Source organism: Sinohyriopsis cumingii, unplaced genomic scaffold, assembly GCF_028554795.1.
Source record: "Sinohyriopsis cumingii isolate HCF-2022 unplaced genomic scaffold, ASM2855479v2 utg000349l, whole genome shotgun sequence".
NCBI classification, from domain to species: domain Eukaryota; kingdom Metazoa; phylum Mollusca; class Bivalvia; order Unionida; family Unionidae; genus Sinohyriopsis; species Sinohyriopsis cumingii.
In genome coordinates this window covers 1,719,939-1,744,486 of record NW_028315889.1, presented here as the reverse complement: position 1 = coordinate 1,744,486, position 24,548 = coordinate 1,719,939, and the positions used below count along the sequence as shown (strand labels likewise).

General features: G+C 34.2%; 1 protein-coding gene across 1 annotated transcript in view; it reads right to left on the bottom strand.

The window, feature by feature from the left end:
* Nucleotides 1-735: 735 nt before the first annotated feature.
* The window catches only part of LOC149774316 (uncharacterized), a 31,122-nt gene continuing 7,309 nt past the window's right edge, over nucleotides 736-24,548 (bottom strand). The window contains exons 2-11 of the mRNA XM_089945440.1: nucleotides 21,557-21,708; nucleotides 20,004-20,136; nucleotides 16,655-16,806; nucleotides 11,714-11,952; nucleotides 11,212-11,382; nucleotides 8,720-9,013; nucleotides 7,993-8,143; nucleotides 5,477-5,645; nucleotides 4,252-4,350; nucleotides 736-3,756 (exon numbers count right to left, since the gene is read on the bottom strand). Coding sequence (XP_089801566.1) covers nucleotides 4,258-4,350; nucleotides 5,477-5,645; nucleotides 7,993-8,143; nucleotides 8,720-9,013; nucleotides 11,212-11,382; nucleotides 11,714-11,952; nucleotides 16,655-16,806; nucleotides 20,004-20,136; nucleotides 21,557-21,708 — 1,554 coding nt within the window. The 3' untranslated portion in view covers nucleotides 736-3,756; nucleotides 4,252-4,257. The remainder of the gene's footprint in view (nucleotides 3,757-4,251; nucleotides 4,351-5,476; nucleotides 5,646-7,992; nucleotides 8,144-8,719; nucleotides 9,014-11,211; nucleotides 11,383-11,713; nucleotides 11,953-16,654; nucleotides 16,807-20,003; nucleotides 20,137-21,556; nucleotides 21,709-24,548) is intronic.

The window sequence follows — 24,548 nt, the reverse complement described above, 5'->3', positions numbered from 1 at the left end:
GGCACAATGCTGTTTCAGAATTAGGTACGGTGGCTAAATTGCTCAGCACCAAAGCAGTTGGTTAGCTGATGTTCTGCGACACACATCAGCACATCAGTGACTATACAGGGTTGATGCAATAGGAATAAAGTGCCTTATGCAGGAACACACCAAGACTGCTGAGTAGGGCTGGTTACCCATTTCTAAAAGATTAAAATATTTTACATAAATTGGCATAAACTTGAAAGAATGTAGGCATTAAAGCTCCATAAACTTCGTAACATCAAACTCATCATTAGCAAGTGCCATCCCTCCTACACACCCATCCGAGTCATACCAAAGACTTATAAAATTGGTACTAACAGCTGCCTCACTTGGCACTCAGCATTAAGAGGTTAGTGTTAGGACTGGTTGGCCTGGTGTCCAGATAATGTGACTGGGTGGGACATCATGCTACATGTCTGTGGCATGATGCTCCAGTGCTAGATATCACTATAAACTGCCACACTGCAGACATCGAAGCAATATGACTGAAAAATTGTTACAGCTACGTTAAAAATCAAAATCACACACACACATCCTCCTACACATAGTGCAAAATGTCCTAAGTGGATCGAATTTGAGTTTAGTTTTCATGCAAATAGCATCTAACACAACAATGTGTCAAATAATAAAATTTAGTCGATTATACTGGAATTGGAGTTGACCAATTTAATGCTACTAAACTTAGCTAAATATATCAACGAAACACATACACACTTATTAGACTTTATTTACGCAAAGAAAAATAATATACAGTGATCACAAAATACTTCTCATACAAAATAGTTCACATGACAATAAGTCTATTGTTTACAAGGCAAAATTAGTAAAAACAAATAATCGATATTAGATATGCATGCAGAAAAAATGACTGTAAAACTTGCATCACAAAATAAATGTCAGATTTGCAAAATACTACCATACTAATAGCACACATTTATTAATGTAAAAAAATTTATGTAGTATCCTTCTCTGTATGCACTACACAGTAAATCAATATGAATGGAAACACAGTTAAATGGATACAATCTCATTAAGTTAAAATTCTGAACATCTATCCAACTAATACACACAACCTTCAATATTTACAAAATTATCTTACTCAGATAATATATAATTTGTTAGCTAATGGAACTTAAAGGTTACATACCAGAATTGATCCAACGTTTTCCCATGTCACAAACATAGCTCATGAATAAATAGAAAAGAATCGTTTTTGTTTTACGTTTATCTTCAACCAAAACATTAAGACCTTGCCTGACCTCAACCATTAAGACCTCACCTGACCTCAACCATTAAGACCTCACCTGACCTCAGCATAATTGAAAATGTGCTGTATATTCTAAAAAGCAGACTTAGCATTTAACTCTTGACAAGATCTAGTTAAGGAGGTGCAGGTTCTTTAGACATCGATCACTAAAAAATATATTAAAGTTTTACAAAGAGCCATTCCCAGGAGACTGAAGATGTTATAATATCCAGAGCCACATCACAAAATACCAAAAATTCCACTTAAAAAATGCCACTCTTTGTTTTTGAGTAAGTAATATTATAAAATACTGAATACCTCAAGGCAACTGCTAATCGTAGTTTTTCAAATTAGCATGTTTTCATATTGCACATAAAGTGTTCATGGCGTATACATCGTCCACTGTGCACTGTGAGTTGTGTCATTTGTGGCATGTCACTGTGTGTGTGTGTCTATATATATATATATATATATATATATATATATATATATATATATATATATATATATATATAATGTATATAATGTGTTATATTACAGGTGAATACATCAAGGATGATATACATAGAAAACATATTGATATGAATTAATAGACTTTAAATATTAAAATTACCTACTTTATATTCTTTAGAAAATTTCTTATTTTACCATTTAGCAAATATAAAGAGCCATTGAAGTTTGAGAAACAGCCTGGGAATGCAGAAATTGAAGGCTGCTCTTTCACCATTTGATGGATCTAATATCCCAACAGTAGTGTAAACATTTCTTGCTAAAATATCAATATCTGCTTATTTAAGATGAGATTTTAACAAATGTAGGATGGTAATAGACTATTTTACAGACTGACACTTCCTTTTACCTGTGATTATAGGATGGTATTACACTATTTTACAGACTGACACTTCCTGTTACCTATGATTATAGGATGGTATTACACTATTTTACAGACTGACACTTCCTGTTACCTGTGATTATAGGATGGTATTACACTATTTTACAGACTGACACTTCCTGTTACCTGTGATTATAGGATGGTATTACACTATTTTACAGACTGACACTTCCTGTTACCTATGATTATAGGATGGTATTACACTATTTTACAGACTGACACTTCCTGTTACCTGTGATTATAGGATGGTATTAGACTATTTTACAGACTGACACTTCCTGTTACCTGTGATTATAGGATGGTATTAGACTATTTTACAGACTGACACTTCCTGTTACCTATGATTATAGGATGGTATTACACTATTTTACAGACTGACACTTCCTGTTACCTGTGATTAACAACTATGCTTTGCTTTTCGTAGTTTGTATTCATCCACTTGTAATCATTCTACAGGTGACTGTTTAGATACATAGGTCAAGCATACAGTATAATCTCTGCTTTTGTTTACAAAATGTTTCTCAACAAGATAACAAGTAACTTAACTCTTACAAACATCTAATGAAAAGCTAATGGAAATACCAATTTTTCCTAGGGTTATAATAACTGTACACTATAAAGCATAAAGACTTTATGGATAAAAACATTTTGGATTAAGATTTGATTATTTTAAGTTACACAGAATGTTTTAAAGGGATTTTAACTTGCATGAAATCATGCCAATTAACCAATTGGAAAGTGTTTGGTTCTGTACAAAATAAGTAATATGGTGATGCCCATAGCAAGACATATACAGTCCTTTGGCAGTGTTTAGCAGTACAAAGATAAATTAAATAAAATTAATTCTTTGCCTCAGCACTAATACCTATAAGTGTTACTGTACTTTAAAACAAACCAAACCAGTCGTTTTGAAATTGTCACATTTGGCTTTGATTTCATTTTCTTATAACTGTATTAAAAATGGTCTGTCAAATCAAATTAAGCTTTCCTTTTGCCAGAATTTGGTCATGACTGTAATGGAGTAATGCTACAATTTCGCAGGGACATTTTGATATAAATCTTATTTACAATAGAAAAATATATAAAATGGACAGTTGTTTTGTGCCTTTCCATGTCATTGTAACCTTTTAGAAACAACCTTCTAGAAGCTTTTTCATTTTTAAAGTCATAAAAATTTCACAAAATTGAACAAGTTTGTTTAGAAATGGTTGATGTTACTAAACATGAGACCACATAGGTACAAGCTCATGGCGTCCAGCTGAACTATTCAGACTTTACATGTGAAGTTTGATCATGCTAGAAAAGTGATAAGAGTGAGTGACTCAAACATCTAACATGAAATTCTCATGACATGAGATGCATATATATATTTGTGTTTATAAAAATAAGGAAAACTGACAACATTCCAGTTTTTAGAGCAATATGTTTGCATCAGCTTTGCTCTCCATGTATGGTCCCAGGTAAACCAGTAACTCTTTCTGGCTGCTTAACATTGAAGTATAGACTGTTGTCAAAACCAATTGCTGTGTCTGGGCTGATCTCATCCACACCAGAGGAATCTCCAGCTAACTTGTTCTTATAGGTATCATGTCGTCTGCAAGAACAACAACACCAAAAATAAAAAGCATCCAATTCTTCTCCATATTGTGGCTTGTGTGAATCAAGTTTCACCTACCACTAAATTCATAAATTAAGTATTAACAGTTAAGATGTTCATCAGGTTTCAACATTATTTAAGCTTCAAGGTAATATAATCCAAGAAAGTTTTGTAACAGGTGAATAGCAATTTTGCTTTACATATACAATTTCCAGAATCAGTTCTTATCTGAAACACCATTTAATCCATTTCTCATCACTTAATATTCAAAGACATTTACATAATTTATCAAAAGGACGTACTAACAGAAGTATATATATATATATATATATATATATATATATATATATATATATATATATATATATATATATATATATGATTGCACATAATTTAAGTTTAAGAATAGTATACTAAAGTTGCCTAATTTCATCAGACAATAAAGAAGGTTCCAATGAGTTTATTCTATTAATAAATATTAAACATACACACCTTTTTCTAATAAAGAATAAGACTACCACTCCCCCAACAATGGCCAAAACCGCCAGAATTATGATAAGTATCACACCAATACTGAGATACCCAAGATTTCTGAAAGATGGAAATGAAAATTTATGAGAGCTGCTATAAAATATAAAAAGCATGCCGAGATTACATTATATACAGGCAATAGTCCATCTGAACTGTTCAGGATCATTTTGATATAAACTAAAAACCAAAATGACCCGTGTATATAATCTTTATCCAGAACATTATAAAAAATCGTAAAAAATGTAAGAATCGCAGTTCATTCAATTTGCAGGCATGCTTTGGAGGAAGTTTCCTGTGTACATTGAGCATGCATCTACTAAGTTATACCACCTTTTCATGTCGACTAGTCACTAATAACTCTGCTAATGAAAGGTCAAATAGACAGGTCATGTTGGTCAAGCTGTATAATACAAACATGACCCAATCAGCCATCCAATACTGGCCCTTAAATTTAATTAAATATCAGTCAGCTATCCTATGTTGGCCATTAAATTTAGTTTAATATTAATAAGGCATCATCACTGTAGATACTGATTTTAAAACTGTCCTTAACCCTTTCCATAAGTCCTAAATGTAGAACTTGCTCAATTCTATCTGTGATGGGTGAAGGAGTTTTTAAAAACCTTTCATTACAAACATCAACAAAAGAGGAAGGCTTCCAAACTTGTTAGAAGAATGAATTATAGCCTGGCCTCTATTTTCCCAGTTTCAAACCTCAAAAATGTATATAAGAATTACAAATCAGCAATTATGATAAATTTTGTTATTTCAATTTTTACTTAATCAGTCATTTACTGAAACGATTACAAATCAGCAATTATCATGAAGTTTGTTATCAGGCACTCAGAATGAAAAATAAAAAGCTGCTAAGTGATTGAGAAGAATATCCTTCTTTCATAGAAGATCTTAACAAACTGGCTGAAGAAACACTAATGTGTTACATTTCCCCTAAGCAACCATTGGCTCTTCACAGCCAAAATTTTGTTTATGGTTAGGTCAGATTTAAAGAAAACAGTACATATCAATTATGAAGTCAAGCATTTAATATGCATTACATAATATAAACATGAAAGATAATATTAAGAAATCATATATTCATAATTTGCTATGTATGATCATGTTATATAAAATATCAATATGTCGCTTCCACAACAATGAAGAAAGGTACAAAGATGAGTATACAAACCTCTTGGTATTGGGGAGGTGTGTATGGGACTACATTGCCATTATACAATTGAAGAGGGAGGTATCTATCGAGCTCTTCTTGGGCATGCTCTCTGAATATTCTTGCCAAAAGACCATCGATATTCGCTGTGGTACATATTGCTGTAATTTCCACCTGCGTCAATTCTCCTCTGAAATTAGGGACAGAACAGTGTATTGTAGATACAGGAGATTGTACCATAGTGTGTCATAGTGTACCTATTCGCTTGTATTTAACATGCAACAAACTGCATACAGTGTCTACTCTAATCTGCTGCTGCATAATGTGCAGGCATGTCAGGGTCTATAATGATATTTCTTTTAAAAATGATTTCAAATGAACAAGATAGAACCTAATTTGCCAGAGCATAGCCAAAGGACAGATTTGGGTCTCAGCTGTTTGGACTTAGATATGCATAATACACTGGCAAAAATGGTAAATAATACCCGCTTGAAAAAACTGATCATGTGTATGGTGTTTGAAATATCTTTATCATGTCAAAAGTCTCACACGTCTCCTCCTTTATATTCATACATGTCATAAGTCTCCCATCATAGCTATGTCTCCTCCTGTATATTCATACATGTTTTATTAAAATACTTTATGATGATGGACCTCCTGAAAAAGTGGACATTTTGATGGAATACAATTTATATAACAAGTTTTTACCATATACTAGCATGTTGGACTTGTTGCCTTTATATTTCTTTTGTATACATTTAATGGAATATTGACATAACTGTTTAGATTCTATCTTGTATAACTTCATCTCTGCATTTAATTGAAAGGGTTTCATAAAGTTTTTGTGGAATTCTTAAGTTTTACATTTTGTGAACATTACTTTAATATGGCATAATAATGTCATTATTGTGCTGAGGTGCCATTGAACGCTAATATCTATTTATTTGTATTCAAATATTCATTTTTCAAAAGCATACTTATGTGGAGATTTTAAATAAAGTGAAACAAAATGTTGGTGTACAGATAATGCCCTTAATCAGGTTAATTAATATATACATATAAAGCAAGCAGTTCAAGAAAAAATAATAGTTTCCATGCAAATATAATTCATAAGAATCAGACCAGATAAGAATATCATATATTCATGTACCAGTCAATTTATTTGACACTTAATATTCAATATATTGATGGAACTTTCTATAAATTTAACCAACTTACAAGAAATCTAAGAATTTGGCAATTTAAGGTGCTTTTATAATTCTTTGCTGAAGTAAAACCCATGACATGCTGTCAAAAACTATTTTTTTAATGCAATACAAACAATGATAAATTAAAAAAATTCTAAATTTGTAAATCCTAAATAAACCTCATAATGAACTGCAATTACTCCCATCATAAAACTACACTGTACGTTTCTCTTCACAAAGCTATGGAATATTTTTGTAACATTCCTCCAAGTCACAGTGTGTTTGGATTCATGTACATAGATATTCAACTTTATTACCTGTCCATTATTTCCTATACATTCATTTTATCTGTTATTTATCTGTCTATTAATTTTAACTTTTGGCACATGAGTATGCCTACCATTTGTATAAATTTTGTTGAAGATTGTAAACTGTAGTTGTCTTCAATAACAAAATAATATTTAGTTAATCTTTTGTCCATGGGTATAGATTATATTATTATAGTTATTAAACTATAAATAGGTCTTGAAAAAATAAATTCAAACTATTTATTGAACCTGTTGACAAGTTTGGGGTACCTTCTCATGGACTGGTAGAGTCAAGTTGGTTATTAGAAGAATTAAGTTATTTCTCATTGGATGGGTTAGGTCACATGAGTAGATACTTTAAAATATGAGACTGAGTAGTAAGGTCTGTCACATGGGGCATATTGTGACATAATAGATACTTAGTGATGTATATAAGGAGAGAACTGAGCAATTAATTCAATCCTATTTTGGATTCGTTCCTACTTCAGAATCTTGTTTCATATGTTAAAGTCAGTCTGCAGATATGTTTAATGTTTTGTTTAGATATTATTTGAGTGGAATCATTTATTTTGATTATTCATTGGAATTAAAAAGTGATCATTGGACTAGAACAATATTCTGGAACTGTTATGAGTTATTCTAAGGAGTTCTGCATAATGGAATTGTGATACATTCAAGGATCTGAAATTCATTCAGAACTTTCGATTCCTTTGGACTCGAATATAATTTTTTGGGGATTAGTTGGATTCAGTTCATAATACTGTAAGTTCCTCTTACACTATCATTTTAAAACTTTGATATTAAACTATTTAAGTTTTACAGAACTTGTTGGTTTTGCTTCTTTATGTTACCTAACTTATGATCATAGAGTCCTAACACATGATATATACAGTAATTGATAACTTTCATTTTGACAGTTGCAAATACATAAAGTGATTGAATAAGAACTTGAAATTCATGGAACTATACACATCTGACGAGTCTGTCCAAGTATCTGTGTAATTCCAATAACTTATTATTATTACTTATAAAGTCTACATACCCATCTTTCAATGTGACCTTGTGTTTGACAACCTCTAGAGTAATATCCCCATTAAAATTGCCATATTCTTGTATCAGATTCTTGATTCCTTCTATGAGGACATTGTTGTCACTGTCATTCAGATATCCTACCAGAAAAACAATTATGGAATCTGGAAGAAGAAAAAAAAATGGAATATACATGCAAGGACTGGGAATTTTTGGCATGGTTCAAAATTTCAAACTTTTTTTTCACAACTTGCTTCAAAACTTTCTTTATCATCAGGCATGCTTAATTGCAGACACTTTCCAGTCAATCAAGATGACAGAATGACAGACATATGCCAGTCAATGAGGCTGACAGAATGACAGCCAGTCACATATTTTATTTTATACTATGTTCAGTCTTTGGAAACAAAGTTATGGACACTAACTGATTCTAAACTAAAACAATGGTATTTATTATTTGATTATTTTTTCAATGACACAAAATGAATCTTTAATACAGTGGTGACATACTTGTTTAAAATAAAGACCTGCCATTTATGATTTCCTAAATGTAAATGGTCAACTTGGACCCCAAATGGCAAATATGATGAAAGAAAGAACTAAAATAAATGCTCTTATGGTTATACAACTTCTATTATTGTGATGCATTACTGTACTTCAAAGATCAGCAAGAATTAAATAAAATTAAAGCTATGCACAATTCCAACTTTTAAATGAACTGACAGTATTTCTGCATTTACCTTCAGAAGCAACTTGTACCCTTTCTGATGTGGTAGTGACAGTCACTTCTGTTTCACAATGATCACCAGTGAACCCTTCATCACATGTACAGTTATAGCTATCTCCCTGGATATTGCACACTCCATTATTATGACAGGTGTGATAAGTGCAGGGTGTCAACTCTATCTCACAATGTTCACCAGTCCATTTGTCATTGCAATGACACATGTAACCTCCTAAGGCATTCACACAGGTTCCATTGTTGGCACATGTTGTGTTGGAACAATACAACTTGATCTCAGCACAAGTTTCACCTGTCAATGAAAAAAAGGTAAAATATAGTTGTTTAATCACAACCAGACTATATTTTCATATGAAAAATTGAGTTTTGACAGCTTGTCACATTTAAAACTACTTTGTGACATTATTGACCTGCATGATATTTTGAATTCCATCTCATATTTCTCGAACGGCTAACTAACTAATCCACATGCTCCATCTACCAACCACTTTCCACATGTTCCGCAACGTAGAATAGAACCCAATTGTCCTTCTGCATCTAGTTAAGTCCTGTCTCTGGTGTCAGTGGAGGAGAGAATATTGATAGCTGAAAGGAAGATAAGCCAGACTGTTGACAGCCCACTGCAATATACTAACCTCGGCCTCAGCTTCAGGTATATGTTTTATCAGAAGGGTCCTAGTTGATTAATCAGCAGACTTCTAAAGACTATGTCAAGGACAAATGGCTCGTACCTTTTAAATGTCTCCAGTTCAACAGAGGACAACCTATACTGTTAAGTTTAGAACCTTAAAAAAAACATAGGCTTATGTCAACACTGAAATTGTTCTGGTTTACCGGTACTCAGTATATTATCCGTTTATTGCCAGTGTAATGGGAACATATGAAGATTTGTTCTCTCAGGCATGACATGTTCCATGAGGGCAAAGCCCAAGTGGAACATGGCATTGCATATGAACAAGTCATCATATCTTCTCCAAACAGGGCCAAAACAATGCTTGCTATACTGAAATGAACAAGACCAGGAAACATGAACAGTTGTGGGAGATACAATATTTTGTTCCCCAACAGATGACATTCTGAGTGCCAATCATTGACATTTACTTTTAAAGGTACAATAAATCATCATACCTCCCCAAAACAAAGGCAATAAATTGTTTATTATATGGAATCAAACAAGACAGATGAACATGATTGTGTTAGGAAGACAATATTTTGTTCTCTGAAATGTAAATTCTGTGTGCCAATCATCAGGAGAAAAGCAAATTGGTGTGTTTTATTTTTATTAAAAGCTAAAACTACAAACAACAAGTTTCAAATAATTTGTGAAGCATTATAATGAATACATTAAATGCCATTTAAATAATGTACAGTACAGATGATAACATTAATAACAAAAATTCCAGACACTTTAATAGGACAATCAAGTATTAGTGTTAAATGCTGTTTTACCAAAACATCAAACACCTTTCAAGTACTTAAGAATTTCTGAGAAGCAGATTTGACCATCTAGTCAGATATATTTACTTGAAAAAGTTTCATAAAAGAATGAACATGTAATAACCATCTTTTACAATTCAAAGAAAGCTCATGACACCACATGGAAGTAAAACTATAATGAATTTAACCTCTGCTGAAGGAGTCACCATTTATCTTTTTATATGCAGAGGTAAAGGTAGGTACCATGCATTTTGACTGCTATCCAAACAAAATGGGTGTACCTTATTACAACATATTTTCAGTTACCCTTTCAATATCAAAATTGGCAGCATAGTAAAATGACTTCATCCAGGACTTAACAGCAACTTTTATGTTGATGACAGTTTTATCTTCTACAAATCAAAATGTGCATTCTATTAAACATCAATTTCAAATAATAAAAAAAGAGTCTAGTAATGGTAAGAAGGAAGCAATTCAAATTTTCACAGTCTAAAACTGTTTGCACTTTTGACACTAACATAAAATTAATGATGACCCAAAAACTTTGTCTTGGCGGTTATTTTATCACTTTTGTGGAGGATATCAAATTTATAGGTTCAATTCTGTACAGAACAGTTTACATATCAAAACTTTCCATCCTTAACTTTGATTGATACCTAATGTTTAGAAAATCTTTTGAAGACTGGTGAAAGATTAAAACTTTTGAATTCATAAAATATCCAAATTTTTAAATCAAATGATTTTACATAAGAATTTATTATACCCCGTTGTTGTTGTTGTTGTTGTTGTTGTTGTAGAGTTTAATGTCATTTTTCAGCACACAATAGGCTATGCATGGTGGCCAGTGTTAATGGTGGAGGAAGAACCCGGGAAAACCCCGGGAAGAACCACCGACCCACGAGAAGCTACTGGCAAGCTTTCTCACATACCCACATTGGCCAGTTCCTAGACTCAAACCAATACCCCAAAGTAAAAAAAACCCAACAAATTGATGATAACATGGTAACAATGATTTTTGATATGAATTCAATTATATGCACGTGTACTGTATACCTGTATAATTTTCCTCACAAGTACAGCTGAAGCTCCCATTAAGGTTGGTACAGTTTCCATGAAATGAGCATGCATCAATGCCATTGGTTGCTTCATGTTCAGTGAAATTGTTTGTTGAGTTATTAAACGCACATTCATCAATATCTTCAAGACAGTTTGACCCTTCCCAACCTATAAGGAAATAACACAAGTTTAAAGAACTGCAGAAGGTACATTTTGCTGAGTTATTAAAAACTGCAAAGCAATTTAAAATGTTTTTATTTGACAACTACACAAATATTAACCTCTTATAAGTTTTGCATAATTTATCCAATATTTTTGAAAAGCATTATAGAATTGTATGACTTTTAATGGGACCCTTAGCATAAGCTGGAACATGATCATGCTCTCAATATAAACAAACTTGTCACATGTGACAAGTCAGAAAACGGTGAAAAGAACAGAACATTCTTATTCTTTGAGCTTCAAGTAACATTTCCAAGGGCAACAAAATAAAACCTACCATCTAAGCAAACAAGATCCCCAGTATCTGTGTCACAAGCATAATGTCCGTTACTGTCATTATGTGGCTCACAGTACCTGGTGCATTTACTACCAAAGTAATGAGTTTTACACACCAGGTTACCCTCACTGTCACAGTAATAATGTCCTCTTTCATCGCTGGCACTTGGGATGCAGGATATGTTACAGAATTCGCCATAATAATGGGTATCACAGTATACTCTAATCTGTGCGCTCAGTCTGAAAAATAAATTGGTCTTAGTATCAGTATGACATTTTTGGACCATACATCTTTTTATTTTTCATTTCTAATGTTCTTGCATAGGCGCGGGAATACTAATAATAGAAAGATTTATTATAGACCAGGAAGACTCTATGATATTTTACAACTCAAATTAAAACCAAACTCTACTACTCACTTTTTTGTATTATCGTTTTGTATAAGAGTGTGATTTTGCTTCTGAACATTTCTCCTTCACACGCACAAGCTTTAAAAATAAACCAATAAATAAAAACAAAGCCAGAACCACTCCAAGCGATTATTTTACAAATTTAAAAAGTACTTATATTTTCAGACTCTAATTTGAAAGTTACACTAAACCAGACTGATGGTGGAGCTATATTGAAAGTGTAATTGAGGATATTTGAAACTGTACTATTACAAGACATACAGGTGATAAAATCTACAATTGTGATATTTAAAAATCGCCAAATGAACAAGGAGCACAAGATACTAGCATTCAATCCCTTGCAGTGCTTTAATCTTCAGAAATATGGCCCACAACAAAGCTAGCTGAAAGAAGAAATTTGTCTGCCACAGGTGTGCGCAGAAATGTCATATTGGACGGTCCTGAATTGAGAAAATATCTTAATCAGATTGCCAGGGAGGCAATTTCTTGTACTTTGAACATGATAACAAGATCCAATGAATGAAGCAAGAGAAAAGTGTGAGTTTCTCTGAGACCGGGATATTTATGGAAGCCACAGCTCCATTTAACACAGTTGACAAATCCTTCGTCGGCACAGTTAAAGTGGAGACGAAACCTTCCACTATGACATGGCCAAAAAGTTAACCCATATTCCAAGTCGGAATGCATCCAAAATCCATGCAAGCAGCCACCAAAACAAAGATTGAAGAAGATAATACAAATCAATGTGACCATGTAGCAAATAAACAAACCATCCCATGCAAAGAGTTTTAAACCATTTCTCCCAATTTTAACAGAAACAGTGTGATGCTAAGTTGCTAACCACTAGCCCCAGTGATCATATCAACAATGTGATACAAAGTTGCTAACCACTTGCCCCAGCGATCACTTAAACAGTGTGATGCAAAGTTGCTAACCACTGGCCCAAGTGGTCACAGAAACAGTGGGATGCAAAGAGTTGCAAACCATTTGTTCCAGTGATCACTTAAAACAGTGTGATGCAAGAAGTTGTAAACAATCTGCCCCAGTGGTCGCATAAACAGTGTGATGTGAAGCTGATAACCACTGGCCCCATTGATCACATAAACAGTGTGATGCGAAGTTTCAAACCATCTGCAAATGACAACCAATACTCTCAACAAAATAGTGAATTAAAGAATCTAGTACTTATATCAAACTCTTTAATAACTTTGGAAGTCTAGAGAGCATATAAGAGAACCCTGATACCACGCAAGAGCAAACTCCTGGAATTCCAGTACTTCAACCACTGCCATAAATATGCTTGCCACCATAATAAAATGCAAACCTTCAGCAAATATTGATGAAATTCGTTTTATACTTAAATAGCATGCGCCTTAGCTGTCTAACTTCAAGAGGCATTTTTCTATTAAAAACAAACAAACAAAAAACCCTCAGTGACTCCTCAATGTGTCCCAACCCATGGTTTAAGGATGCATGCCAAGATACCACCAGGAATGGAAAGAGTCCTGGAAAATTTAAATGCCAGTCCAACAAGTGAAAATATAAATTAATACTGTATAAACCAACAAAAAGCTCGTCGTAAAATTAAAGAAAACATGGAGTACATATGTCTCTAGGTTGAACGTTTGTTTGATCCTTTTTACATCAATATTGAATATGGTATGAAACAATAAATTAGCAAAAAAAATAGAAAGCAGCTGTTTGGAACTCTTAAAGACATTTGATGAAATTGTCAGTCAGACCAGAAATCTCAGATATACTGACCAAATCATTCTCAAAATCACTTGAAAGGAAAGGTTCCAATCTCCTAATGATGAAGATTATAATAAATAGTTCATTCTAAGAGAGTTACAGGAGACTCTTCGTCGAGTCCACTACACTTCAACAGGGCTATGTACTATGCTCCATCAGATTCTAAAATAGTTACAAGAGGCTATTCGTCGAGTCCACTACACTTCAACAGGGCTACGTATTATCCTCCATCGGATTCTAAGAGAGTTACAAGAGGCTCTTCGTCGAGTCCACTACACTTTAACATGGCTACGTATTATCCTCCATCGGATTCTAAGAGAGTGACAAGAGGCTATTCGTCGAGTCTACTACACTTCAACAGGGCTATGTATTATCCTCCATCGGATTCTAAGAGAGTGACAAGAGGCTATTCGTCGAGTCCACTACACTTCAACAATGCTATGTATTATCCTTCATCGGATTCTAAGAGAGCTACAAGAGGCTATTCGTCGAGTCCACTACACTTCAACAGGGCTATGTATTATCCTCCATCGGATTCTAAGAGAGTGACAAGAGGCTATTCGTCGAGTCCACTACATTTCAACAGTGCTATGTATTATCCTCCATCGGATTCTAAGAGAGTGACAAGAGGTTATTCGTCGAGTCCACTACACTTCAACAGGGCTATGTATTATCCTCCATCGGATTCTAAGAGAGTGACAAGAGGCTCTTCGTCAACTCCACTGCACTTCAACAGTGCTATGTATTATCCTCCATCAGATTTTGGAACAGTTATCTGATAAAGCTCTAATTACACTACTAAATATTTCCGGCAAAAGCTGGGAAACTGGTGACTTCCATTCGTCTAGGGGAGAAGCAACAGTGTTACCAGTACCTAACCTGTAAAAGACCATCCCGATCCGTCCACGCAATATTCGATATCACTAACAATCTTTGTTTGCAAAACTATGCATCAAATGATAAATGAGAGATTTCTCAGGTATCACACATCCACCTTTTAGCATGGTTTCAGTCGCCAGAATGAACACATGCCCGTCTAGTTAGATGTGAAATGATCAGATAATCTTTCATAAAGAATGAAAAAAAGTTGTCACCTTTTTTGTACTTAGAGAAAGCTTATGACACCTCAAATGATTTATGACATAATGAAAGAACTATTTAACCTAGGTCTACCTAACTATGTACTTTATGAAAGAAATTTCATAGTTAAGACAGGTAACCACCTGTCTTAAAGCTATCCTCTGGATATTGGTATACATCAGGGAAACATATTGTCAATCACCATTTCAAGATCAAAATTATAAATATTGCGTAATCTCTTAATTTAGGAACTGACTGCTCATTGTATATAAATGGCTTTTTAATCTCCTACAGATCAAAGGTCATGCATGCTATTAAACGTCAACAACAGATATGCTTGAACAGTGTTCAAGAATGGACACAACTTAATGGTTTATAGTTTTCGAAATCTAAAAATGTCACAATAAGCCCAAACTCTATCTTCACAGTTCTATTATTCCTGATGTGATGGAGACAAAATCTTTAGGGAATTTTTTAAATAAAGGTAGTCTAACTTTCATTCCATATGCTCGTTACCCCAGGGACACATATAGAAAAGCTCTGTATTTGATGCAATTTATCGTGAACACATATTGGTTAGCAGACTGCAAGGTCATATTCCGATTATACAGGAGTTTAGTTAGATATAAACTGGACTACGTATGGACTATGTATAGATCAGATCGCAAATCTCACTTGAAGATTCTTGAGATGATATAAATCAGGGACTTAGACATCATCTATGAGTATTTAGAAATGACCCTTCAGAAAGCCTATTTGTTGAGTCAAATGACCTCTCGTTTTATGAGAAACCTTTGCTTTGGCATAAACATTCTTCTCCATCAGTGGCAAAACAAAAATCGTTTTTGCTGAATTTATAATCCGAAATTACCTCCTTTGATTAATGAAAGTTTCGCAAAATATATTTTATATTTGCTTATTCATTATCATCAGAATCCCTTTCAACAGTGAAAGCTTTACAAAACGTTAAATTTTACAACCGGGTCATATCCCTAATCCTATACAAATATGATCTGCTCATACCTGAGGGCCAAATTAGGTCAAGTGTTGATTTTTGTTTTCAAAAGGGCCCTGACTCTCCTCGAAAGGGCACCAGAACCAAATATCTGTGTGTCTGTTTGCTTCAGTATAAGCGACGGCTTACTAGGGTAAAGAAAATGGCATACATATTTTCAGTTTATGTTGCTGTTTAGCTCAATCAACACATTCATTTTATTTTATTCTTTTTGGCTTAAAACTGTTCATTTTTTTTTTAAAAACAATCTTATTTTACGTACCTTTAGACTTTACAGGCCCATACCAAACGGTAAACTCGTAGCAAGTGATATTTAAGATTTATATTTGCAACAATTGGGATTTATCTAAAATGCCCTTCAGGTTATAGAGTACAGAAAATATAAACAAAAGATTTCTCGTTTGAAAGTTGTATCTTATTTTTAATAGTATTTTACATTCTGATTCTAGTTAACCTGGCCACTTTTATAAAATGTTAGTAAATACAGACTCTAAAGTTGACCACACAAAATAGTTTTGCTCTGTTTCACAAGCAATGGGTAATTAGTTCTAAGGGGCTAATTGTATAGCATATTGAATAATCATACAGCTTGATGAAAATGTGTACAACTGGGGCTGGTGATTTTCAATTTATGTTGCAAATCCCCTTTTATTTCTTATTTAAAAAAAGGGAATTTTTAACTTACGTTGTTCTTCTCTTTAATTCGAATTCGTACCACTTGGCCCTGTTGGCGTCAGGGCTTGGGCTACTAGCAAACAGCCGGTTGAGGGAGTCTACAAAGTCATGGCTAGAACTGTCATCTAAGTCCCAAACATCGACCTTTATCTTGACAGCACCCTAGAAAAAATAGTAATGTTAACACGAGAGAACGAAAGAAAGGAAAAACACAAAAACAAAAGCTGCTTGAATTTGCAGTGACAAAGTACAATAATAAGATCGACACGTGTTGTGTGCAGAGCCAGATCCAGAGAGTGGTGGCGTTAACTTCTCCTTTCCAGGCAAAATATTATACTCTTAACTGAAAAATGGGGGGAGGGGGGAAATCTGAAAGCTATCCTCAGATATCGGTGTACCTCAGGACAGGGCATGACTCCTCGTTATTTGTGGATGACGATGCATATCCTTCAGACAGCAAAGAGACCTTAAGTATGACTCCAGACATCAGAGACACACAATAGGCTATCTAATCATATTTAAAGTGATTATTATAGAAGCTTTCATGAAGAAAGATTATAAAGCTGCCATCACTGTTGACTTCAAAAGAACTTGTGACACCGCATGAAAGTTGGCATAATAAATAACCTTGAGGTCTGAGGAGAGACTGCCTGTATAATGATGTATCAAATTTGTTTGAACAGACCAAAATTCAGAATTAATGTAGGTACCACCCTTTCTGAAAGCTGTACCTCAGGACAGCTTATCCTCAGTCACCTTATTCAACACATGAGTTACCAGTGTGTTAACTCGGGGCATGACTCCTCATTTTACGTGGATGACTTTTTGATTTGCTATAGACCAACCAGAAAGCATGCTACAAGTGTCAACTACAGATGTGATATAGATCAACCAGAAAGCATGTTGGAAGTGTCAACTACAGATATGCTTAAAATGAGTTTTAAAATGAGGGGGAAAAAATGGGTTCATATTTGAAATATAGCTTGTATGCATGGATGACTGTCTTGATAGTTATCTAATCCCTGCGACGGGGGAGACGATATTTAGATTGAAAGGTCATGACCTTTAGTAAGATGTAAACTTGCCAATGGCTTGATTGTATATCAACAAGGGACATCAATAGGAAGAAAGGAGATCATAATTTCCTAGCTACAACTCTATCTCTTCTATTAAACCAGCATGTTACATGACACAAAAAAATAAACAGCAAAATTATTTTTAGAAAACCAGCTATATAACATAGTTAATAAAATCTCGTAAATTAATCACCGTACTGTCAGGAATTTGAAGCAAATTGGCATTAACATGCATTAAAGCATTCTTTACAAGAAAAATGTTCCGAAAATTCAGCCATATTTAAAACTGTAAAGAAAAGTTCCCTTAAATTTTCATTCTATCAACATTGAAGATAATTTTAAAAAAAACGTTCACTCTCAGGGAAGAAGGACTGTACTGAAGGAGCCAGTGACATTTAAGCAGGACCAGATTATATCAACTATTAAGTATTGAAATATTTAAGTATTACATCCCTTCATATATGCCTTTCTATATTCAGTAAACTGTGGGAAACTTGCGACTTGCTGCCAAAATGCACGCAAACCTGGAAAAGGACAACGCAACTCTACCAGATATCACGCCATATGACCAAAAAGCTGCACTTGTAAAACTATAGAACAATTGAGAAATGGTTCGGTGTTGTAGAAGCCCGATACATCATGCGTGTCATAAGAGGTAACTGAGTGGAGGCAACCCATTTCCTGTCAGTTATGCCATGTGTTGGTGGAGACAAGGATCCTGGTGGTTGAGTAGAGGAAATTATTGCCAATTTGACACACTACTAAGGGTGGTCAGAAATGCTCTGTCCGATCAATCGGTAAGTCATGGCAATCTTGAAGACTATGTTTAAGACAGATTCATTTTCATTGATCTACATATTTTTAAGCATCACTGTTGTATTAAAATGCACACACTGTTGTTCTTGGAACCTTACACAAAGCATGTTCTCTGAGGGCAGATGCAAGGGTCAATTGAGTAAGGTTTGTTCGCGCACTCGACATCACTTTCAAATAGAATTGTCGTTTTGGTCTAATTAAAATTGAAATTTAGAGTCATATTGTGCATGAATGAACATCGCAACAGCTTTTCCAGTTGGTCTGGAATGAATGAATCTTTTTTGGTCGATTATACTCAATTCCGCTTATGATTGCCTGGTTTCTTAACTTTATCAATTCCACACAAAGTACACGTGTCTCTGATTTTGGCGGGGAGGGACGCGTCTTGACTCAGCTGCATGTGTGTTTCTGTTCCGTCATTGAATGTTGGAATCATAATGTTGGAAAAATATGAACTCTTTCAATTGTAATTATCAAAAAAGCGATATGGCTCATTGGCTCCGAGGCCCTAACTTTTCTACGAAAACCTCTAGTTGCATTTTCCCCACGAATTTAGTACCTTCACCTTTAAAATGGTACTTCTCTGATAGATGTGCGATAGCTCTTGACCTCGTTATGTTTCTCTATGCTATTTTTGTATATCCCAGAGAGCACTGGTCATAGTGTGAACCATTCCATTAACCAAAAGTTACGAACATTTCTCCTAAATAACTGTCTAAACGATCAGAATGGTATTTTCAATACCACGTCTCTCACGTTTGTTGTGGACATTGCGAATATCATGTTCAGTCATTTGGTTGTTTCAAAGATTCATTTGTGACTCTTAAACACCTACACATTGTTCACTTAATAATCATGACTTTCAAATAGACGAAACAGCTTCCTTAGTTCATCCACAAACAAATCTAATAAACTAAAACCTAAGCCGTCTACTACATGAGTGTACATGGTTTGTTTACAAAGTAGTTCCTAAGACACTATTCTATTTTAGGCACACTTGTCGTCCACTTGCATGCAGTATCAAGGTATTCAAAATCGTACAATACTGCACAATTCTGACAAATTAAAGTAAACAACAGCAACAAAAAAAACAAAAACAAAATAAAACAACAAGTGTATCATAAAATGATATATACAATCTTATAAAGTTCACAGCCTACAAATACGGATAAGGCCGCCGAAAGAGTGCTCATCATTATAAATAACAAAACTACTCACTGCCAACAAAATTTGCATTACTTTGGAGTAGTTATCGTTCATATATTCAGTGATATTCGTAAATTTTTAAAGAAAAAAAAATCTTTACAAAAATTATTAACGCAAATAAATTCATAACCTTAACATGTAAAGAAAATGTTCTTTGAGACTTGAAGGAGACAGTCTGCCTATAACGAGCATGTTTGGCATCATTTTTTACTTTGGATTTAATTTGCTTAGCCTGCATATTTTTGACGAGTCTATACTTACTGGCCAGCTATAAAAACTGAAAACCATCGGATTGTCCTGAATTCCAACCTTGTTAGAGAAGTCTATAGTATTGGCCTCGCTTATCTCCCCTGATCTCTTGACACCATACTTGCAAATACTAACTGAATCCGGACTGTAAAGACAATGGATTTAGCTAAAGTCACGTGTTTTCGAAGAACATTTCCCTATAATTTTAAAACAAATCTTTGAGAATAATACAACTTTGTTTTTTCTCTATCATTTAAAACATTTTGACATAATAACATTTCATTTAACCTGTTCTTGCATCAAAGGATTTGGTTTGGTTTTGGTGCTTTACGGCACAGCAATACAAGTAGTGCTGAGATAATTGGAGCAAAGTGCCTTATCCAAGGACACACCACGGCAGTGCATCAAAGGAAGTGACTGTATTAAAACTATCCAATCTATCAAAAGCTCGTGTAATGATACAAATCAATGAACGGACTTGTATCGGCGTGCCTACCTACTAAATTCACATAATGACTGACTGCTTGTTTCCAATTATGATCTCCTGAATGACGATGACAATTCAGTTCTCAAGAAATATTATATTAAATACTACATTGAGTACACAGTTCCCTCGATGGTGGAATCCTTCAATAAAAACATGTTCGTATTACACTCGTCTTTCAGCTTTGTGAGGCCGCCTAAATTGGACTTTACTTGTTGTCTGCAGAAATGTGTTCAGTCGAGAAATGCGATATAAACAAATTCTTCCCACAATTAACAATATTACAGAAAGACGCGATTTAAATTAGTATTGAACATCAATTTCTACATCCATTGGAGGGCGGTACACTAATGTTAGCCTGCATAAATTTATGTGTAGAGAATCAATTTATGTACTGTGATAGCGCTCGTATTTTTTTTCTGTCGTGTAATTTATTTCATGGCAAATACCAAAGTGTTCAAATATTCATAATGCAAATGAAACGGAAAAAAACTAGTTTGCAAGAAAAGACAGTCTGTTACGATAGGTATGTGAGAAAAGACAGACTGATACGATAGGCATGTGAGAAAAGACAGACTGATACGATAGGTATGTGATGGACAGTTTCTAATGATCTGGTCCAGTTTTGGAATGAAATGATAGTTTTGAAATGTCCTGAAACAGTTTTGGAATGACCTGATACAGTTTTGAAAAGTCCTGATACAGTTTTGAAATTACCTGATACAGCTTTGAAATGACCTGATACAGTTTTGGAATGACATGATACAGTTTTGAAATGTCCTGAAACAGTTTTGGAATGACCTGACACAGTTTTGAAAAGTCAGGATACAGTTTTGAAATTACCTGATACAGCTTTGAAATGACCTGATACAGTTTTGGAATGATATGATACAGTTTTGAAATGTCCTAAAAAAGTTTTGGAATGACCTGATACAGTTTTGAAAAGTCATGATACAGTTTTGAAAGTCCTGATACAGTTTTGAAATTACCTGATACAGTTTTGAAATTACCTGATACAGCTTTGAAATGACCTGATAAAAATCAAAATAGGTTTCCAGCTTATGGTAAATCTCGTACTTACCCAGATACGTCATCAATGCATAAGGTAAACTCGTGGTCACAAGAGGAGAAACAAACGGAGAAGCCATCACAACAATTGCCATTGTCTCCCAAACCTCCTGGGTTTACATACCGCACAAACTTCACCTCCAGCTTACCACCACCATTCACAACCTGAAGATTTCAAGGGAAAAAAGATGGTGACTGGATAAGAGACTCTACATACAAAAAATAATTATCAAAAGTTTAATTCGTTTTGCAAATACATTAGACAGCATTTTTCTGGAAAAGATAGAAACAAGCTTCTACAAATTGTTGCTGCTTTCATCATCTTTATCATCATCATCTGGAAAACCCAGTCATGTAATTAATGATTAAGTGAAATTTAACATTAATTGGAATGCTTCCAACTTTAACCTTATCTGATATATAAGAGAATACTAACGCGATAGTTTGCTTCAATAGGGCTACTTTTACATTGGGGTGTTTTTACTTAAAATAAATATAGCTAGTAGACTTCCACAGTCAAACGGTAATTCATAGGAAATTCAGGTACGATTTCAACTATAACATTATAACAGGCAAAAGAACAACATCAATCTTCTCTTTCTCTGCGCCCTGAAGAACTAGTAAAACTATAGTGGCTATTAAAAATAAAATAAAACGAAAACATAATTCGTGAAATATTAAAGAAAGTTCACAAACATGTATTGTAAGGAGGACATGAACCAATATATGAATGGAGGGCAGAATGGTAGGACAACCGTATCAACCCAAATACTTATCAACAGATACAAAATAAACAAAGCGGTAAAACAACAACAACAACCACGCGACTATCGATGGGGCAAATCAACATAGCGGGAACAAAAGCAATATATGCGATTAAGCGCAAAGTCGCCACAATGGCTCTGTTTCTGTACCACTGGTCAGACGGACATTTACGAATGCAAACTATATGATAATTGTAACACTGTGTTGTCACAGTTAGACTCTGCAATAGACAATATGCAGAAATATCGTATAAGGGCGAAGTGAATGAATATAGGTTTAAATTAGTTTAATCGATTTAAAAAAAGGCAGTAAATGTGCTATTATCCCCAATCACACGCACACATACCACCACTATCAACACCACTACTATCAAACAAAAATTGCTTCGAATGAACAAATAAAACGGTAAAATAGATGGACAAAGTGTCAGACTAGTCAGCAATGGAACATGATAAAAACTTCTACGTTCATACTTATCAGGCTGAATTGTCAAAGCCTTTCCGAGCACAAATTTACAATAAAGAGACATAAATATCCGCAGAAAGTGATTCTGAAGAAAGAAATCAATTATAGACAATGATTGATAGATATTTCAGACTGCTTAGTGCATATTGATTGGTGTTTAACGGCACAATAACGTATGAATGAATTGCTGGTACTGTAGATACCATCTTCGCTAGCCAAGGTTCCAATAACCCTATCTACTACATGCGGTTATCGGAACCTTGGCTAGCGAAGATGCTGGATATACATGAACTAAGTATCCCGAATAAAGACACACTCTGCAACAAACACAAGCTGGTCTCAGCAGGCTCAAAACCCTAACGCAGTGATCTTGAGTTCAACACGCTAACCACTGAGCAACCACATCTCCTATTAAATAAATAGTTTGTCCTTCCAACAAAATCGGATTTGTGACCTTATTGACAGCACGTCTGCTGCAATTAACTAAGTAGCAAAGATTTTTTTCCAGGCAGGAAATTCAATAATTCTCTTAGTGATCCTTGTAATGATAACTGACGAAGGCAATCACGTAGCATATAATTTGCAAATGCTTTGTGTAAGCAAGCCATTTCCGCAGTCTAAATAACAAAACAAACCTGAGCATATATTAAATTTGCTTCTTTTCTATATAGGACGCACATCCATGTAGACCCCCAGAACGGGGACCCTCGACTCCGATATACAACTTGCTATTATCGATTTACAATCACTTTCTTTTCGACATTTTTAAATGTAATAAAATTATGTAATTCTTGTCCAGTACGTTGACTACACTATGTGAAACAGAAGGTATACGGTTCAAAGAATGCGGTTTATGAACAAAATAATATATATATATATATATATATATATATATATATATATATATATATATATATATATATATAGTACCTTAATCTTTTTTTATATACCAAATTTGTAGCATCGTTACCTTTAATCATTTATATTGTTTGATTACATATTAGATTTTATCTGGAAGGGTTTATGTTCCTAATGTGTTTCCCTCAGTTTGTATCTTTACATTTTTTTTGAGCTAAACCTTAAATCGTCGATACACAGAAACGACAGTGCTGACATGCCATTTAATCACATGCATACATACATACATACATACATACATACATACATACATACATGCATACATACATACATACATACATACAATACATACATACATTTTTTCATCACAGAGTTTGAAGAAAATAAACTTTTCTACTAAATCCAGCAGAACTAGATGTGAAATTATTTCTCTCACGTTTTCTCTTATAGATTGAACCCAGTGAGCCATCCAACTTCCAATGAAAGGATACATAAATATTCAAACCGTTAGTGTTAATATCTCATCGGACCATGGATTCTACTAAAGTTAATGGCAGTGTGGTCACTTTGGTAGATTTACTAGTAATTCTTTTTCTTAAATTTAAGACTAAAATAGTTTAACCAAAAATCTATTCAATCCTGATTGTTGAATGTCTTGCCCCTAAAATGTCATTAAAAAAATGTGCAGATAAAATTCCTGATCGCTGTGGACTTGATCGCTGTGGACTAACACAGTGGTGGCCGGTTATGATGGGTCAAGAAAATATGATGTCGGGTCTATGATAACAAATAACAGGGTATAAACAGTTTATTTTCAACCCGCGCTGCTTTCATTGTGACATCACAGCGCCCGACATTCAACCTGTGATCACAGTTTTTAATTAACATGGTCCAAAAGTGTCTACCAAATTTAACAT